Below are 20,044 nucleotides of genomic sequence, written 5' to 3'. Positions count from 1 at the left end.
ATAATATTTGAATTTTATCAACAGTCAAGGCAGCGCCCACATTTCTTTTTCTTATTACATAAGACATATTTTTATTCTATTGCTCCAGTGGGCTGCTGATAGTTTTGGTTTCATGCCCAGCGCCGACGGTTTTACCACCACCAAAGGCGGAAGATGAATTAGTCCCTATGAAAACGTGTTGATAGTGGCTTGTGTGGATTACCGAGTGTAACAGTGCTGATTTGCTAGCACTCCATAACGGGGGTCTGTGAATACAACCTCGCGGATTAATGTAAGACTTCAGGCATGAAAAATAATAATTAATGTAAAACCTCACCAACTAATCGTGGTAAAAGCTCATTAAATAATTATGCAAACCCTCATGAATTATCAGGAGTACATAAATAAAACAGCTCTTGCATGAAGCGGGGCGTTAATTAATGCCACATGTATGTCATTCATCGTGAATTAGGATATATTAATCATGTTCATAGTCGTCTGCAGTTTACGGGGTGGGCTCTAAAACAAAATTTGCACATGTTTATTATGTTTAATTCCAGATGTTGCAGTCATGATGAGTTAACCATGGCTCTTCATGTTTTTGCTTGGTATTATAAAGTGGTGACCTGCTCCTTCATTAACACTGTTAAATGCTAAATGATGAATAATGGTGTAAAATCGAGTGTACTCATTTATAGAAAGGAGTGGCAATGCTAAATGCTTACAGAAGAAGCACAGCATATTTAATTTTGACATATGAATGAAGGGAAATGACTCTTAATAAAGTAAAATATTTATTTTACATTGTCTCAACTTTGTAGTAATTTACAATGGATAATACAGTCATGGTAAAAAAAAGTGCAGCCTCTTTTCAATTCTAATGTTTTGCATATCAAATAATAAAAATCATCTGGTCCTTGGCAGATCTTATAAATATACAAAAGAGTGTGTCATTATTTATTTAACGAAGATTAAGCCAAAACAAAAGCAATGTGTGAAAGCTACCACCTTTACTGGTTCCACAGGGATTAAGATGGTAAGAAGTAGATGCTGCTAATCAAAAACACTTGATTGATACTGATAACCAACCAAGTGTGAGAACATCTATAAAAGCAAGTTTTGGCAGTTTGCTGGTCTGGAGCATTCACACGACGCCAATGAGGAACGACATCAGCACTGATTGTAGAAAAGCAATTGTTGCCGCCAATCAGTTTGGCAGATTTTCCAATTTGCCCTTCCAAAGTGTAAACAATTGAGACAGTGGCCGATGTTCCCAGAAGTGGACTACCCAGCAAATAAATACAATTAGAAAAAGGCTGAATAAGTTTATTCTTTTTCTGGAAGGGTTTTTAGGAGAAAGCCTCTTCTCTTTAAAATCAACATAGTAGCACGTCTTAGGTTTGCAAAGCTGTTTCTGAACAAACCACAAGACGTCTGGAACGATGTTCTTTGGGCATATGGACAAAAAACAACCACGGAATATCAGCACAAACTCCTCGTACTGACTGCCAAGCACAGTGACCTCAACCCGACTGCTACCCTCAAACAACTGAAACAACGCTGTAAAGAAAAGCGGGCAAAAATTCTCCCACAAAGATGTGAGAGACTGATGAAGTCATACAAATGATTATTTCAAGGTACTTCAAATTATAGCTGACAAAAAGTGGTTCTACTAGCTTAAGAATCATGGGCGTGCTTAAATAAATAATGTATTATGCATTGCTTTTCTTCATCTGAGGTTGTATTAACTTAATCTTAAGAACTGGTGAAGACCAGATCAATATATTTAGTTATGCCCTGATCAAATGATGTAAAACAAAGAATCGGCAGAGGGTGCACTCTCTTTTTACCGTGACTGTATGTTTGATACAGATATTAAAAACACGCAAACCACTTTATCTGAAGGCTCAAAGAAGCCATGCTTGTTATTCAGACATTTGGAGTTTAACAGAGCACGTGAATGATGATCGAAAACCGCATGGTGCTGCACTGAACATATGCATAAAACACTTAAGTTAATCACTGTAGGATCCAAACAGGATTCTGGATAAAGTGAATTTGTGTTTTTCATGCATGAAAACGTTTTTTATGAGTTGTACCATGAACAGAAATGACATTTATTGCCTTATCTAGCAGACGAAGAGAAAGAATTATAACGCTGTTTTATTCACACTCACCTAACGTTCAACTCCAACCCATAAGCCTTTAAACACTTTCTCACTGTCTCACAATCAGTGAGGTCAGCTACAGTATTGGGCTCCGTAAACTGTCCATGGAGACCTCAACAACATTCAAGCTGGAGGAGCTTGGCATTGAACCACTGCCCTCTCACATAGTAGCTTTGACTGTAGTTATCTTCACATTAAGGAGCTCCTTGAGCTCTTATAAGAGAGGAAAAAACCTTAAGTATTGACTTATTTTAATGTTGAACTTAGCATAATTAACTTCAACTTGCCTTTGGAAGCAAAACAAGAACATTAAAACAAAAGTGGCATTTTATTTGACCACTAGGTGGTGCTTCTATTTCAGAGCTCTGTTGCTATTATTGGTAACTCATCTTGGGGGTGGATGAGAGGCAGCAATAAAAGAAACTCTGGTAAAGAATCTTAAAAGTCTAAAGAAATGAGGGAAAATAGACACGGGGGACATAAAATAAACAGTCCCAAACACAAATATTCTTTATAAAATTATTTACTCCAACATTTGCGTGTGTTCGTTTCTCAGTGAAGGGCAGGTAAAGCAGACACAGGCATTTATCTTCAAATGATTCAGCTGAGAGGGGCCGAGGACACATTTATGCAATCACAAAATACAACAAGATAAAGTGCAAAAGTCAAATGTGAAAAATAAGAGTCATATAAAGGTTAAAACCAATTGTTTCACATTGCAACAACAAACATTTATTCATTGCTTTTAGGAACAGTGTCTACTCGATATTTTTTATTAAACGTATAAATACACAATTAAGATATGAGATTCTGTACTTCTCTTACTAATAATGATAATTTAAGATTATAACTAAAAAAATTTCTTTAACCAGGTTTTTCATTTTTCATTTCCAAGTATCAAGTATAAAAATAATACAAACCAGTGGGTGTAGCTAAAACGTCTTGCCTGTAACGCTGAACTCACAGTGTTGAAGAACTACACTCTCCCTTTGCTACGCTTTCCTTTTTTTTTTTTAAACTTTCTGCAGCCCTGTGCAAATGTAAACACGCATGCAAACTCACACCAACACGTACACATCACGTTCATAGTGATCCACATTAACACGGTACTGATGTATCAGCTGAGCATGTCGTATTTACAGTAGCTGGTGCAGCATCACGCTGCCTGTACTTTTCCTTTAGATGAAATGAGAGCGCAATGCCTCCGAGTCCATCCTTTCTCTCTTCAGTGCCAGTTTTCTTGCTCTTCTTGCGTTTTCCTTTCAAACGTCCTCGTCTCCATCTGTCGATCTGTTTATGATCACTCTATGTCCCCTTCTTTGACTCCCACTCCTGGAAATAGTAAAACGGGAGCATGTGAGTCAAGCAGTTTTTGGTCCTCGCACACACAAACACACGCGCACTCTACCTTTGCCTTCTGCATCACATTCCCCTTGGAGGAGGCGTAAAGAGACGGAGGCCGCTTTCGAAGCTCAGATGCCGCGTTGACAGGCACAGTCTCCATGTAAACCTTTTCAACCTTACTGCCCTGCGCCTATGCACGAACACACAGGCAACCCCCCCAAAAAACAGTAAAAGTTTGATTTCACTTATTTGAGCCCAGTGATGTTACTTTAAAAACAACACAAGAAGACCAAAAGTTCTTCCAGTCAAAAGCAGATGGATTACTAAAACAAGCATACAAGAACACAGAAAGAATGAAGAGAGAAACACCAAAACAAGCAAACACAGAAACTCATTATAAATGTCTAAAATGAGAAACATATGTTAGCAAACAAACATATAAAGCCTGATAAAATAAAAGTCAAATAAATAAGGGCCATATGGTCAAATAAATGACTTGTCTGGTAACAGACACTGCACACTGATTTAAAGGATTTGTCTTAATACAGTCCCAGCTGTTCATATGAGAAATCCCTCAGCTCATGTTCTGGACAAAAATCAACCGTAAATCTTCACTGAAGCTCATATGAACTTTTAGCAGTCGTTGATATTGATGTATTTTTAGTATCATCTTTTTACCTCCATCCTAAACAAAAAACCTCACGACTGCATTTAAATGTATGTATGTAAAGAACTCTTATAAGAGCGTTTGTATATATTTTAAAGTACATTCATTAAGAGTTTTCTAAGGAGAGCTTCAGTTCCAGCTGTAAACAGATGTGTGTGTTTGCTGCCTACCTTGACGTTGATCTTGGTATCAGTAGGTGGACCCAGTGCCCCTCTAGCCAGTGACTTCTTCAGGTTTTCTTTGACCTCTGTCAGTCTCAGTTCCAGCTCCACCCGTTCCTCCTCCTTCTGTTTGCACAGTGTTTCCAGCTCAGCTAACTGCTTTTCCACACTATTACCTGAACACACACACACACACACACACACACTCATAATTAGGACCGCTATGAAGCCTACGACTGAACAAGCGCTGTGTGTGTGATTCGTCTCTGACCTGTGCCGCTCTTCCCCTCCTCCTTCAACTGCCTTTTCTCCTTGCGCAGGGAAATCAGTGCATTTCTGAGGTCCTCCTTCTGCTTCTCCAACTCCTCTTTCTCTCTCAGGTACCGCCTGGCATCCTCCTCTGCCCGTGTCTTCCCATACCGCCCATACTGATTCACATCTATGATGTGAAAAAGAAGGAAATGAAGACAGATTTGGCCACATTTGAACCCAAATCACTTTCATGGAGACAGTCTAATGAATTATGAAATTAACCGAGACTCACTGGAGGCATGTCTCTTAATGGCAGCTTGTTGTTCAGTTTTCTCAGAGTCCCTGCTGGAGAACGAAGCGTGACGTCTCACCTGGCCTCCTCTGCTCTCCACATCCACTTCCTGCAACAGAATAATTTAATGAATTCTAATTAACAAAATGTAATAGAGGAACTTTAAGGAAAAGGAAAATACTATAAATACTATATGTTTATATGACTGATAAATGTAAGCTTTTTAAAGATCGGATTAAAAAAGAAAAAAGAAAACATATTTTGTTAATCTATTATCCAAAATCTTATTAGTAGTTTCACTAGGGCTCCAGTGAAGCTCAACACAGAATGGTATTAAAATCCTAAGTTACAAAAAAATGGTGTTTGTATTCTGTAAATTTGCAATAAATTTCAATGAATGAATGTAAGAGAGAGGAGAGGATCAGTGAGGAGAGAAAGAGAGTAGAAGCAGATTTAAACATCTCTGTGTCTGCTGTGTTCAATATAAAGGTTTTTGTATCTCATCACTTGCTTAGAATTAAAGAAAAATAAAGTTTTCTCACCGCAACACTTTCATAGACCTCATCGTAAGTTCTGGAGTCTATTGAAGCACTACTGGAGGAGTTAGCTGTTGTAGCCCACCTGGGAGAAAAAGAAGAGGAAGATATATGAATATAAAAATGAGTATTTCAAAATAAAAGCTGTAATAAAAGACTGTTGGGTAAACATATGCACAAAAACGCATACTGTTGACTCACAAGAAGGAGTGTCTGGCAGCATGCCGTATGTCAGTAAGTGTGTCCACATCGATGTAATCATAGTGCAACTCTTCAGGGAGAGTGCTGCTGCCGGTTTCTGCAAATAAAACTCCAAGCCAGCGGCCAAGATCCTCAGAGCAGCTGGCCTGAATGACACACAAACACGAACAGACACACGCACATTTGTTAGTCCATGAGCAGAAAAATGTAAGGTGTGGCATGCCTGTGCGCACACTGATGATACCTCTCAGCTATATCAACAGTGATGTAACCAAGTGGCACAAATAAAATCAGTCTGTATATACATTAAATCTCCTGTGCTGGATAAAATGATTCAAGATCTCCTGCTTCACCTCCAGAGCTGCCAGCTCGTTGCCTCCCTGTAGGATGCGGAAAGAGAACGGATGTTTAGGTCCAAGCCCGCCTGGCATCACCTCTGCCCCCTTGAGTGGCACCACAATGATTGGGGGTCGCTGGTCCCCAGGGTCCTTCTGCAGGTACAAACTTCCACCCCGGAGCACGCACCACCGCTCCCTCCAAGAGCCGCTCAGACACACGCTCAGATATCCTGATGAGTGTGTTAAAAAGAACGTATTTACATTTTATTCATTGTCATATAATGTACCCAACACTGTTTGATGTGACGTTCGGTTTCTGGATCTAAATTAGATGTTATTATCATGAAATTAAAATGATATGATGTTTTTATAAGTTGTTATATTGGCATGAATGCTAAAAATGAGTCATTTTAGCTTGTTCTTAGGTGTTGGCTAGGCAAACTGATGATGTCATAACAACAGATATGGAATAAAAACTTCAGGGACTTAATATCTACTTGTGCCCATTACAGCACATTATAATTGTTTAGCTCCTGATCATGGAGGAGGAATTCGTGGACAAATATTTGGTGTATTATAGGAAGAATATGTACAATAACTTTTACATCTCTACAGTTATAAGTTTTTTTCCTAAAAGGCATTTTTATTGTTCTGAATTGTGCATCATCAGCATTAATTTGTCCTTTAACACTCTTTGACACTGATGTCAAATTACAAATGCAAAACAATCTAAACATCAATCAGCCACTTAGATGATTCTCTAACTAACCAGCTATTCAACAAAGTATTCATCAGGTCTTCTCACCAGAGCGGGGGTTGTCATGCTGGCCAGAAGACAAAGGAGACTCTCCTGGTAAAGGAGGTTTCCGCTTGGAAAAGGTGATGATCCGATTGATTTTCCTCCCAGCTGCTCGGCTCATCGACCCGGTCAGCTCTGAAAATGCTCCACGCTTCCCCCTGTCTGAAGTCAAACACATCCTGAAGTTGAACTTTATAACATCCAGCCAGTAAAACAGACAATGTTGCCTCATCATTTAAATATCATGCTGTTATTATTTTTTTAAGTTTTACATTTTATCAGTTACAATGTAACAAAAACATGATGAAAACTGGAATAAAGTAAAAGGTCTGAATTCTGGAAAAAATACATTTTTGAAAAAGACCCTGCACCCAAACAGGACTCATGAAGCTTTTGAAGAAATAATATCTTGTTATTTCAGAGATGGCTTGTATTTATTCAACCAGACCCCGACAGCCGGTTTGCAAGTTCACTCTGAATGTACCAGGTGCTGCAGTGCACTGTTCACACTACTTCCTGATGATGTCAGTGGGAGACAATTGCAGGAAGAGGACAGGAAGGATGTCATATCTGCTCGAGCCTCACTTCCTGTCTCTCCCTCTCTCTCATGTCTCTTTAGGATCAGAGTTCCTTCGTCCGTAAACAGATTTGAAACAACTGTTTCCCAATTTCACTGTGTTTGACCTATTTTCTAACCCAGCACCAAGGATCTCCCTGGTTTATCCTTCCTGATTTTGTAGATAGAAAAACAAAAATATTGTGTGTGTGTTTGCTTTTGTAGCCTTGTGGGGACCTGAGTTCCAGACCCTGAAAGTGGGGACTCTTAGAAACTGAGGAACCATTTGAAGAACCCTTATTTAAATATTTATGGTTTAAAAAGATGCTAGACTACGTAAAACACTATTCACACAAAACCCATCAACAACCACTAAACTTTGTAACAGACATACAGTTATCATTTACTACAGAGAAGTTGCATCACAGTCATTTACATTTCTCTTAAACTGTAACTATGTTGGTTTCTCTATGTTAAAGATGTAGAATAATGGAGGGAAAAAATCGTCTCCCTGCCAGTTATTAGTTTACCTTTTTTAAAATTTGCTACAAAGTATCAATGAATGAGTCAGAATAGTATTACTCATACAGTGTTCCTCTCTTTTCATAAAAATGGCAACATAAATTAAGCTAGAAGAGCAATGCAGTATATGATGTGTGTTACAAATATACTGAAATGAATCCTTTACCTCCTAATCTTACAACACGTGAGAGGAAGGTGTTATGCCTCTCCCCACAGATCAACAGTGTGCTGCATCTGCGGAACTGTGCCTAAATACCCTTTAACAACCATCTATCTAAATGTTTGTTTTCACTGTGAAATATGCCAACGAGACCAGAAAGATGCTTTGCTGTGATTTTAAAGAGCATGTAAAGTGTAAATCATGTTGAACTGTCCCAATATATCTGTGGTAACACTGAGAAATTACCCACAGACACTAATCTAACGTTAAATCTCACTATAACCACCGATTTAACCTGCAATAACATGTCTTGTGCTATAATTACTGAGAGTGTACACACAAGAAGCTTATTTCAATGAAGCAACCACAATAAAAAAGAGTCGGTTGCAACAAAAACATCTCAAAAACTGCTGGTGAAGGTTCACGTACTGAGTGAGTCAGTAGTGTCTCGTCCTGACCCGTGTGCAGTGGCCTGACTGTCTGCTGTTGGCCCGCTGTCTGAGTCTGAAGCCTGTCTCTCAGACTGTAGCACCTGGCAACAAAAGGAACAAAACACTTTTACTTCTCTCTTTTATAACATTTGAAGAGAGGAGACAAGGAATAGCAAAAATTGGCACATTTGTCTTTCCGTTTTCATGTTAAAAATAAAAATAAATAAAAATTAATGTATCCTCTGGGAGTATGACTATTTCTTTCTGCCAACGTGGGGTGTAACTGCCATGTCAGCATGCATTCAGTTTGTTCAGGACTTGAAGCTCTTTGAAACCAAGGCAACTCAGCAACCGCAATAATCACCTCACTCACTGCTTGTAAACTAGAAGCCAAAGGAATAGTTGTGTCATGCGTGGGCTGAAAGAGGGTGATGTCAGCGACACTGAAATGTTAAAACTGGGGTATATATTCAGTATGCCACAAATTACATTTGTCATAGTAAGACACAGTAAGAGCACAGCGTTAGACCGGCATTGGGGCTCCTCATTAAGTCTGTTTTATGGGAAATTTTGGTCTTTGTGGCAAGACCACAAAGAGAACACTGCGGACAAACAGTCTGACATTCAAGGACATACGCAGATAAGCACACTCACCTTGTCGAGCTCCAGCTTCCTCTGTATAATTGGAGAAGTTGATCCATCCAGCCCCTCAGTGTTGCTACACTGGCTGCCAACATCGTGGACCACCTGAACAGAGAAAAAGAAAACATTCATTTACAGGCACAGCCTTGTGTCTGCTCATCTGTCTCAGCACCGTGCCTCTAATGAGGTGAAAAAAGGTACCTTGAGCCATCGCTGGGCCTGTTCTTTACTCTGGACTGCCAAGACTAGCGCTTCGCCCCCAGGTAATGAGAAGCGCAACTCGTGACGCTTTTTCCGGCCTTCCTTAGGGACATAGATGACGTTGCAAAGATTCAGTGGGAGCTCTGTGTTGGGAGAGCTCTCTTTGATGCTTTTAAAACACTGTGAAGGAAGAAGTCAAGAACATGCATTATTTGAGTAAAAGATAATCTATGTAAGCCTAGCCTCTTACTGTTATAAGCTGGAAAATAACTGTGTAAACTGTGGCTTACAAATAAGTGTGTTCAACTGTCTGATTCACCATAAATAAATAAGGATTTACCTTGAATAACACCAGAAAAAGACAATTCTTTGATTTGAATGATAAAATAAACATTAATAAACAGCAGCATCTATTTACCTGCAGTTTATTGTCTCGGACAACAACAAGCTGCTTAGCCCACTGGCCAAAGCGTTTCTTTCGCAGTAGGAAGGCACAGATGCGGCAGTCTCGAACCGGTCCATCTGTTCTTTCCTCGGCTGTCCATCTCTGAGGTTGGTCTCGGCCCTTTGCTTCCTCTTCCTCTTCTTCGTAAGACTCGTAGGAACTACTCAGAGCATCTGAGTCATTGTCTGAGTACCAAAGCAATTATTGTTTTACAGAAGATCCACAAAACAAATTGTGATTCACAAAATCCTAGCTCTACTACTAGACATAAACTAGCATGAATAAGGGTCAGATTAAGACTCACAGGAGCTTTTGGGAGGCCCATTCATTCTGGTGGTGGGGTAGTTATTGTCAGCATCTTCATAATAGGCGTCCTCCACAGAGTTCCTGGATGCTACAGGTGAATAGATAGAGTATGTGAGAAAGCAGAACCAAAGGTACTGATCTGATTACCATTATACATGAATGCGCACACACATGTGCGTTTGTATATGCATGTGTTCATACTGGTGGTAAAGTACTGAGGAGTAGATCCCGGATCTAGAGGAACAGCTTCTTCATAGTAGTCATCAGGAAGGGGTGTAGTTGGCAAAGGAGGAGGAGGAGTGTCAGTTGGGGTCTGAAAACCAAAGGTAGCTGCTGAACCAGAACTGGGGGTAAAAGGAAGGCTGGTGTAGGTAAGTAGTTTCTGTGAATGACTTACAGATTTATTGGGATGAGTCTTCTCCTCTTCATCCTTGTGCTCTTTCTGCTCCACTGGAGATGCACTGAGCATGTGCAAATCACAGCCTGATAGGATTAATCATGATTAACTTTATAATTTTATATAAACAGAGGTATAATGATTGTAAATACATACACAAAGGATTTTTTTGTAACTGAACCGAACCGAAGGTATTTTGAAGGACTACTAACCAAAATCCTCAAACAGAGACTCTACAAAGCTCGTGCCATTGCCATAGAGACAGCTGTTCATGTAGACATCAGAGCCGTTCACTGTGGAAAAGACAAATTATGGATTAAAACCAGGATCAGAGTTAGGGTTACATAGCCTATAGCTTTTAGGTCAGGATTAAGAAGGGCTATAGAGACTGAATAATGAAGTATAAATAGTATTTCATCTGCAATAAAAATTAGATCTATGGTGACCTATGTACAGGGAGTACAGAACTGAGATTGAAAATCTTTGTACAGCAAGAACAAAGAAAATGTGTGTGAAAGGTCACAGAAAGGTTTGACAGAAAAAAACAGATACAATGATGCGAAATACACAGCAACTATTTAAAAAAGATGAGTATGGACACGACAGACTGGGTCCAGTCTAATATTTGTTTTCTGAGACCATCGGGATGTTTTGCTGTTCTCATTATCCTCTTTGCATTTCATTATCCTCTTACACGGATCCTTTTATCCTCCCCGACATCCTGTATTCTTCCAGATAAAAAGGGATTTGTCTGTAAAGACCTCAGCAAGATTTCATGTCACAGAGGCTGCATTTTGTAGCACAACAACTGCTGCACTCTCTCAAGTTGAGCAGTTTCAGTGTGGTTGGCTAAACACAGTAGGGTCACACCATTGCAAACAGACAAAAAAGAAAGACATGCTGTAGTACTGTTGATGTGACACTTCTGACTTTTTTTTTCTTTTTTTCTTTTTGGCTAAACTGCTGCCATCACACTCAGCTGAATTCATCCTGAATAAATAAAAAAACACTTCTACATTGAATATTCTTATTTCTACATTGTATTGAAATAAAGTGCTGCTTTTACTATTTTTGTAATGCCAGGACATCAAATGCTGCTGTTCTATCTGACCTGCTGGTGTGCAGAAGGTGTTTCTTGGCACTAGTGAGACAAGTCTGGCAATCAAACTGTTTATAATGCATGACTTTTTTCTAATGAAACACCATTTTAAATACTGCCCTGATGTTTCTGCAAGTCATATTTCATCCTAAAATCGTTTTACCAAAACCTAACCAAAATGCAGATGTCCAAAAGACAGAAACTTCAGTCTCTAGATGTCCAATCTTACAGTAGAACTATGCATGCTATAAGAAGCCAGTAGCACCTGACAGAAGAGCAGGAAATAAAATAAATAATAAAAGTAACACAAAAGGGCAATTTTATTATTATTGGGCTCTATCTGAAAGATCAGATCTTTATTATCTTCAAGGGAGAATATATTACACAGTCAGTGGAAATCACAAAACCATCAATCAAACAGCAACATCAAAATCATAGTGAGTGACTTAAAAACAATTGGAAGTTTGGACAAATGAGTTTTTCACTTTATTGATGTAGTCTATCTGCAGCCAGACCTTAAACTGCTTAGACTACGGCTGGCTGGACCAGCCAGGACTGAGTGGACCTTCTTCGAAGTCCTAAATTTAAACAATTGGGAAAGGTCATTCAGTGCAGTTGACTAAGTAAAGAACTGTAAGTTATTTATGTGCTGTGTGAAATGTATTAACCTGTGCTGTACAAGAAACTGTACATGTTAAGAAATATTAACCTGAGTTATTTACATTGCCATCCTAACATTGGAGATTCTGTACCTGACAGCTGCAGTGAGTCCAGGATGTTGCGTATGGATGCCATTTTTTCAGCGGTAGCAGGACTGACCGTCTCGTGGTCCAACATCTTCAGCAGAGAGCCTAACTCATTTACAAGTCGTTCCATCACAACTAGAAACCACAAAAACAGACATCATGTAATACTCTTCTGATTTCAAGAACCACCAGGTTATTCACTTCAACTAAATTTTATTTATATCAATTCATCAAAATATTGTAATGTAAAGATCCCATAATATTAGAGAGAAAACCCCAACAATATGATGATCCCCTATGAGCAAGCACTTGGAGACAGCGGGAAGGGAAAACTTTCTTTTGACAGGAAGAAACCTGCAGCTGAACCAGGCTCAGGGACAGGCAGCCACAAACGGGGTGAGGGGAAAAAGAAAAAAGGAGGGAACAGAGAAACAAGGACAAAACACACACTATGGGAGGGATAACACAAAGTGCAATGCCTTACAAAGCCATATAATGAATGGGGAATGAGAAGAGATAAGTGGAGAAGAACTGCTCAGTGCATCATGGGAAGTCAGGGAGGGATCGTTCTAACTGTATGCCTTATCAAAACGGAAAGTTTTAAGTCTAATCCTAAAAGTAGAGAGGGTGTCTGTCTACTAAATACAAACTGGGAGCTGGGTCCACAGAAGAGCAGCCTAACAGCTGAAAGCTCTGCCTCCCATTCTACTTTTAGAAACTTTTAATAACCACAAATAAGCCTGCAGTCTCAGAGCGAAGTGTTCTGTTTATGATCATATGGTACTGTGAGGTCTTTAAGATATGACGGCCCTGATTATTCAAGACCTTGTGTGTGAGGCGAAGTTTAAATTCAACAGGGAGCCAATGAAGAGAAGCTAATCTGGGAGAAATATGATCTCATTGTTAGTACTCTCACTGCAGTGTTTTGAAACACTGAAAGCTTTTTAGGGAGTTTTTAAAACAGCCTGATAATAATGAATTACAAGAGTCCAGCCACAAAGTAAAAAAGTATGAACTGTTTTTTTTAGCATCACTCTAAGAAAGGGTGTTTCCCATTGAATTTAGCACATGAAAGAAAGCATTCTTACATATTTGTCTAATGTGTGCGCTAAAGGATATGTCCTGGACAAAAATGACTCAAGGATGCCTCACAGTGTTACTGAAGGCCACAGTAATGCAATAGATAGAAAGTATCTGGTTAGACAGCATGTTTCTACGATTTTAAGGATAGCAGTACAATAACCAGATTTGTCTGAATTCAGAAGCAGAAAACTGGAGGACATTTAGGCCTTTATGTCTTTAGCTGCTGTAGTCACATTTTATAGATAAATATAACTGCGTACAATCTGCATGGTAATAATGCTTTATGCAGTTTTTAAGGCTATAATATTGTCTAAGGGAAGAATGTTTAAGGTAAAAGCAATAAAGTAAAATCCTGAGTGCTCAGCATGGCCATCAGATCATCACAAGGCCAAACTGTCAGTTCACAAGTGGCATGAAGTCAGTTTGGAACTCAGCTGTCAGCTGCTGCAACAGCTGACAGGGAAAAGATTTTTAACATCCTCTAATGTCACCCTGGTGATTTTGTCCCGCTCGGAGCAAGCCTTTTTGGGAACACAGCGAGTTTTCTGTGTGTCACTACTAAGCGTTAAATCCGACTTTCCACGTTGATATTTTGTGCTTTCTTTGAAAAACTTACTCTTTTCACTCCTACATCCTGTGTGGGTCAAGCGTGTGTGTCCGTGTGTGTGTTTTGTTGACCTTGACATTGTTTCAAATGCCCTGACACACTCTCACACATCCTGCCTGCTCACAGCCAACAAAGAGGAGGAGGAGGAGCAGGAGGGGGAGCCGGAGAAAAAAGAAGGTGAGGAGGAGGAAGCTTCCTTCCCTAAAGGAAATGGAGCCAAAGTGAAGAGGAAAATGTATAGCTTCACCACAGAGGACAGGAGATGGTTACCAAACTGCTTGAAGCCCCAAGTTAGTTCATTTACTTGTTTACTTCTAAATATAAGAAGATTGAAAGGCGTATCTTAGGATTAGTCTGAACCCGGAGCAAGCAGCTTTTCTTCTGATATTGACTTTTAATTAAACACTGAAGACATTAGAACTGCTTCTCTGATATTATCCACTGTTATTTGATGAAGTATTATTCATACACTTGAACAGGTCAAGTGCAACCAAGTCTAAAATAGTTTCATGTCCCTTTGGTTTCCAGTGGGAGGTTTTAATAGCCTGTGCTTTTTATGTGGCTTTATCCACACTGGAAAGATTATAGTTTGTGGAAACATTTAAATTTTGTATTTTTTGGCATTAAAAATGTCAAATTTACAGTTCAGTTTCATTCATAATACAAAGCAGAAAGTTCATAGCTGGAAAGCTGGAAAAGCAACAGGATTTTTCAGCAATGATTTGAAAGAGCAGACTCTTTCGCCTCGTGTCCCTTTTTACAATCTGATCCACTTAATTTTATGGCTTTGTTAAGAAGAACATGCTTCACAATGATTAGTCAGATCAATAAGCTTTAGTATGTTTACAATTTATTATGGCATAAGTACACCTAAAAAAAACATAAATAAATGAATTGCCTATTCCCAGAAAAGAAATGGAACAAGGGTTAAATAAAAATAAGATCAAAACAGTCTGTTTTCCTCACACACAACGTGAAGACAGAGAGAGTGAGCGAAAAAGCCCTGACTCTCCCACAAGCCTCTTCCGCCTCCCCCTCTCACTCGGACAATACTCTATTGTCTCCACAAGGGCCAAAATAAGATGGCCACAATGCTCGGCAAGACCAGAGCAAACAATCGTATTGTCGGAGTCAGAGACTCCCGGAGAAAACAAAACAGGAACTAACACACAGTGTAAGAGGGGCGTGGTGCAACGCAGCTGCACGGTCTCAATCCACGGGCATGCAGGGTTGTATCTCCAGCAGCTGTGTGTGTGCGTGCGTGTGTGTATGAGTGAGTGTACGTGCGAGTGCAGCTGTGGTTTCCTGTCTTTGCTGTCGACAGGAGCTTCTCTCCCCTCCTTCCTGATCTTGACTCTCCTTCACTTCTTCCCACTTTCCCATTTTGTGTCCTGCTGTTTCTGTTTCTGCCCCAACATCTTCTCTCGCTGCATGCTCTCCCTCCATCTCTTGCCCATACTCTACATTTCTCCCAAACCAACTGAATAGAAAGATTCCTATCTGATGGGTGCTCAATTTGCAGATGCATTTTGCTCTACTTGAGGAAACGTCAATTAAAAAACAATCAACAAAGATCTCGAGTAATCAGACCAGTGCTCTGATCTATTTTCTGCCGGTCTCAAAGACACGCACAGTCAAGGACATCAGTCTGCTCTCTCTCTCCCCCTCATCTCTGAGTCTATATCTTTATTTCTCTCTCCTTCTATTTCCCTCTCTCTCTCTCAAGGGACCTGAGGGTTCAGAAGCTGAGAATCAGCTGTTCTGCAGGATTGTGGCCTGTCTCACCCACAGAGGGATCTTTGTAATCCCCCACTGCCCCACGCACCCCCACTCCACCCAGAACCACACACATGCAAGCACATACACACACACACACACACGGCACAAATTTCCTCTTCAAATCCTTTTTTTCCCCACTGATAGACACGATCATTCACTTAACTAAGAGGAAGCACAAACGCTCACTGTTAATTCGTCTCTCGCTTCCTCGTCTGAGTAAACATACAGTCACAAGAGTACAAAGAGGAATGTGTTTGTTTGTGCGTCTTCACGTTCCTTTTTCTGTGTGTTTCCACAGACAGACTTCCTGATGAAGATCAGTCATAAGACTCGGGCCATGCGACTCTCATTTGGACTGATTTAGTGTGTTTGGTTGCAGCTCAGAACAAAACAACTGCTACTTACTGCTGCTGCTGCTGCCGCTTTTCTCGCCGCATAATACCTATAAGCAGCAGGTCAAAACAGGAAAGACACTTTGGCTCTCCTAAACTGAGGCTTTCGTTCCCATCCATTATAATTCGAACACACCAATTAACATAAATCCAAGGCTACCCATCCTCACTTGCCTCTCCCATTCAAAATATCCCTCCATGTTATAATTTTACCAACACTTCATGACTCAGAAGTACTCTATATGAATGCACTGAACTGTACTGCTTTTTGCTTCCATAGATTCTGTTACCTGATTGACATTAATATGTGTAACAAGGGTAATTTAAGACATATACTCTACGCAAAAACCGTATGAAACTGTCCTCTTCCTGCCTCCCCCACACTCCTCAGCACTGAGGTCCCTCCAGATTGCACATTCTCTCTGCCACTCCTTTCTTTCCCTTCCTCTGAGATCCTTTTCCTTCAACTCCTCTCCCTCGCCTGTCTCCCTCTGTCCCTTCCCCAGACACCCATCCTCTTCAGACAGAGGCCAAAGTTCAAGGCTTGGCAGGCCCAGCATCTCCCACTAAGACAAAAGTCTACTTCAGAGACACAGCATCCAGTAATTCATATTTTCGTGACAACAAAAGATGGTGTCAGTGCTTGCCTGGGGTTAGCGTTCAGTCAGACACTTTAAAAAGTCCACAACAAAGATAGCAAGATACTTAAAAAGAAACAGCTGGGGGGAAACAGTAGACGAATTCTTTTCGCATTCTTTTAGTATCTTATCATTTTCTGCAGATAGCAAATGGTGTGGAAACACAGGAAACAGAGGGGCACAAACGACTTTTATAAATACTGAAATTCTTTATTTGCCCAGAGTGGAATGAAAATGGTTTGTAAAGATAACGCAGCAGCCAGAACACAGTTAGTATGAGTTGTGAAGGCATGAAATCTGGAAATTAGCTAGTTTTGTTTCTTTTCTTGAACTAAGTCTGCAATAATCCTATCAAGTGCACACGATTTAAAATGACTGGACCAGTCCACACTTTACTGTTACTACCTGTCATCACTGTCTTTCACAAATGCAAACACTGAGGCGTACGTACACACACAGACACACGCACCCACTCAAAGGTTTTATTTTTTATTGCTTTTACGGGGAGTGACAGGGTGATGATGAGGACAAAATATCAGGATTCTCTGTTTTTCCACTTTGGTGGCAGGGGGAAGCTGCTATCATCACCACATCAGCTTAGCTTCCACCTACACCAGACACACATGGGACACATGTACAGACCTGCTGCTCTGTTGCGTTTCTGTTACAGAAAATGTAATCACAGCTGATTTGAAGCGCAGCTAATTCTGGCTTCGAGCTGCAGTCTCACTTCCATTCGTGAAGGTTATATTTCTGTGTGAAACACAACTTGAAATCCAATCAAGAGGGAGTTGTGCACTTTCTGAAAATGGAGCGAGAGGGTGTGTTGTGCACTGGAATGAATCGTAGAGGAAAAGGGATTTTAAGGCAAACGTGGCAGAGGTCAAGGCTTGTGACACATATTAAACTGAGGAAAATCATATGTGCAAATACAATAAACCACTTATAGGCAGAATGCACGCAGAAACAGTGTAAAATTCAGTGAGGGGTATGTTTACCTTTTTAAATTAAAATAGGCTTGTGAGAAAACTTTGCAGCTCTTTAATCTCTCCTTTATCCACAGCTCAGAATCTACCAATTTTTCCCAGCCACTGAAGCTCTTGCAATATTTTGCCAAATCTCCAGTATCAAGTATTCACACATTTACTGTGAGAATATTTTCTCCTGCAGTGTACAGCTGCTCCAACCATTTGGCTGTGGATTTGCCGCTTGTGTCTGAGTGCTCCATGTTTTTCCCCTCCAACACATTTTCACATTGGAAAAGCAGAAGTGTAAATAAAATAACTAAAAGGGCAGCGAGCCCAACGTCTGCCAAAGCCAATGCAGCATTTTCCAGTTTTTAAGGAAAGAAAAAGAAAGTGATCCAGGTGCACAACAAAACTGAATCAGTTCTTCAATTTGTCCATGCGCAACTTTTCATGAAAGTCAGGTTGATAGTTTTTGTTTCATCCTCCTGACAAACAGACAAATTTATAGACAGAAAGGTTCCCTGCTTTTATAGGGAAGAATAACATAGCTTTTATCCTATAAAGAATCACTTCTGATTTGAATGGCCTTTACTAGTTAGCAACATTCTTATCCGTAAGACACAGGTGGCCAATGAATCTCTTAATTAATAATTTATAAAAAGTGATGTGTATAGTATGCTGTAGCCTTCACAATCACCTGGTCTCAAGATGGAAGAACATCTATCTGTGATTTTAGATCAGCTTGTTAGACAGTGTGAGCACCACCATCACTAAAACACCAAATGAGTGAGAATCAGTTGGAAAAGAGACCTCCATTAGAGATCCAGAGATATTTAAGTTTAGTGCCATACTGTGGCATGTAGTGGCCCAACAATGTTATTTCTTTCCTTTTATTTGTCACCTGTCCATAAGACAAAAAAGATTGGCTTATTTACATTTAGCTGCTTCAAAAGACGAATTATCAATAAATTCACACAAATCTTATAATAAAAAGAGATGAACTGCACACTTAATAAAAATACAGTGAACTGGGGAAGTTATGTGTTATAGGATGTTAAGATGAGATGAGATAAGATAAGATAAGAGTCCCAAATTCCAAGATAAGATGCTTAGAATTTAATTCTGCAGCTGCATTGAGCTATGCCATTGACATCCATTTACATTTCCGTTTAATGCAAACTGCCTATTTAACCAGTTACCTCTGTGACAAACGAACCCCCTTTCTTATTATCTTTCAAATTAAGCCCCTTCTTCATCACCTGGTCTCCCGTAAAGAAGCTTCCTGTTTGCAACACAGTGGCCTGAAGGGTTTTGAAACAGAGCAGCCATTCAGCTGCTGCTGCTTCCCACCAGCAGCGCTGCTTCCAACAGGGCACTTTTCTGTTGGTATCAGATTGCATCACTCTACCTGAGGATACCTCCTCCATCCACTCACACAGCGCACCACCCGGCGCGTGGCTGTATGACATCACTCCCCACTCCCCAGGAGTCAACCGGCAGCGAGGCGCGAGTCGCTCTGCTCGCTCACTCAGAGAAACTTGAGACAGATGCTGCTTCTCCATTCACGTGTGTTTAACGAGAACCCAGATGTATTAAAACCACCCATAACATCGCTTTTGTTTGGAAAAGAACTGTATATCGTATCTGATACGGTGGATAATGTTTTTTAATGTAACCAGTTGTTTCTGTTTGGGTTTATGAATGTGGCCTCGCTGTGGAGGAGCTCTTGCATTTACACTGGTGCCCACCCAACCTATGGAGGCTTTATCATAAAGTATTTACAGTTACCGTGCGATACATGGATATTTACTTACCACTCTGTCGTTTGGAGTCCATGTCTTCAGATGTTCTGAAGTCTGTGCCGCCCGATTTGTTTCCAGTAATAATCCCTCAGTTGCTTCGGTTACAAGTTCTGCTCATGTGAGAAGAGTTGTACCCGCATACACAGCGGAGGTCTGTCGGCCTCTGTGCGGCCAAGTGAGTCAGAGTGGCCGCTACACTTTTTGAGTAGGGGCTGCTTGTTCATCATCAAGAGTCCCGCTGGGTCCTAGTGCTGGTGGTGTTCTGTTACAGATCCACAGTGACAATAGTCATCATAGCATTACAGCTTGGTAGTAACATGGCAATACCGGGGTAGTAGTTTGGTACGGAAGGCATAATACTCACATGATCATGTAATTCCTACAGTATTAACCAGACAACAGGTTTTTATTAGCAAATATATCTGGTTGGAGGCCGGGATGCATACTGTTGGGGCCAGAAATATGCACTTTCTTACTTTAAGAGATCATAAACCATAATTATTAAAGGCAGAATTATTTTTTAACGTTAAGAA

General features: G+C 40.2%; 1 protein-coding gene across 2 annotated transcripts; it reads right to left on the bottom strand.

The window, feature by feature from the left end:
* Positions 1 to 873: 873 nt before the first annotated feature.
* Positions 874 to 19,698, bottom strand: LOC308387657 (actin filament-associated protein 1-like 1). Of its 2 annotated transcripts, XM_080867857.1 has the most exons (19): positions 19,524 to 19,698; positions 12,249 to 12,377; positions 10,610 to 10,690; positions 10,398 to 10,483; positions 10,202 to 10,313; positions 9,999 to 10,088; positions 9,668 to 9,879; positions 9,250 to 9,429; positions 9,061 to 9,153; positions 8,405 to 8,507; positions 6,744 to 6,899; positions 5,954 to 6,168; positions 5,601 to 5,746; positions 5,406 to 5,484; positions 4,864 to 4,972; positions 4,591 to 4,758; positions 4,329 to 4,495; positions 3,556 to 3,681; positions 881 to 3,479 (listed from the first exon to the last, which is right to left on the bottom strand). In XM_080867857.1, exons 1-19 carry the CDS (start codon positions 19,543 to 19,545, stop codon positions 3,453 to 3,455), a joined length of 2,301 nt encoding a protein of 766 aa, XP_080723983.1. In that variant the 5' UTR covers positions 19,546 to 19,698; the 3' UTR covers positions 881 to 3,452. The 2 variants fall into 2 exon arrangements, with proteins under 2 accessions (XP_080723984.1, XP_080723983.1); XM_080867858.1 differs by lacking the exon at positions 3,556 to 3,681 and having other exon boundaries at positions 874 to 3,479.
* Between the last annotated feature and the right edge of the window lie 346 nt (positions 19,699 to 20,044).

Source organism: Rhamphochromis sp. 'chilingali', assembly GCF_963969265.1.
Source record: "Rhamphochromis sp. 'chilingali' genome assembly, chromosome: 19".
Taxonomy (NCBI): Eukaryota; Metazoa; Chordata; class Actinopteri; order Cichliformes; family Cichlidae; genus Rhamphochromis; species Rhamphochromis sp. 'chilingali'.
This window is presented reverse-complemented; position numbering and strand designations above follow the sequence as displayed.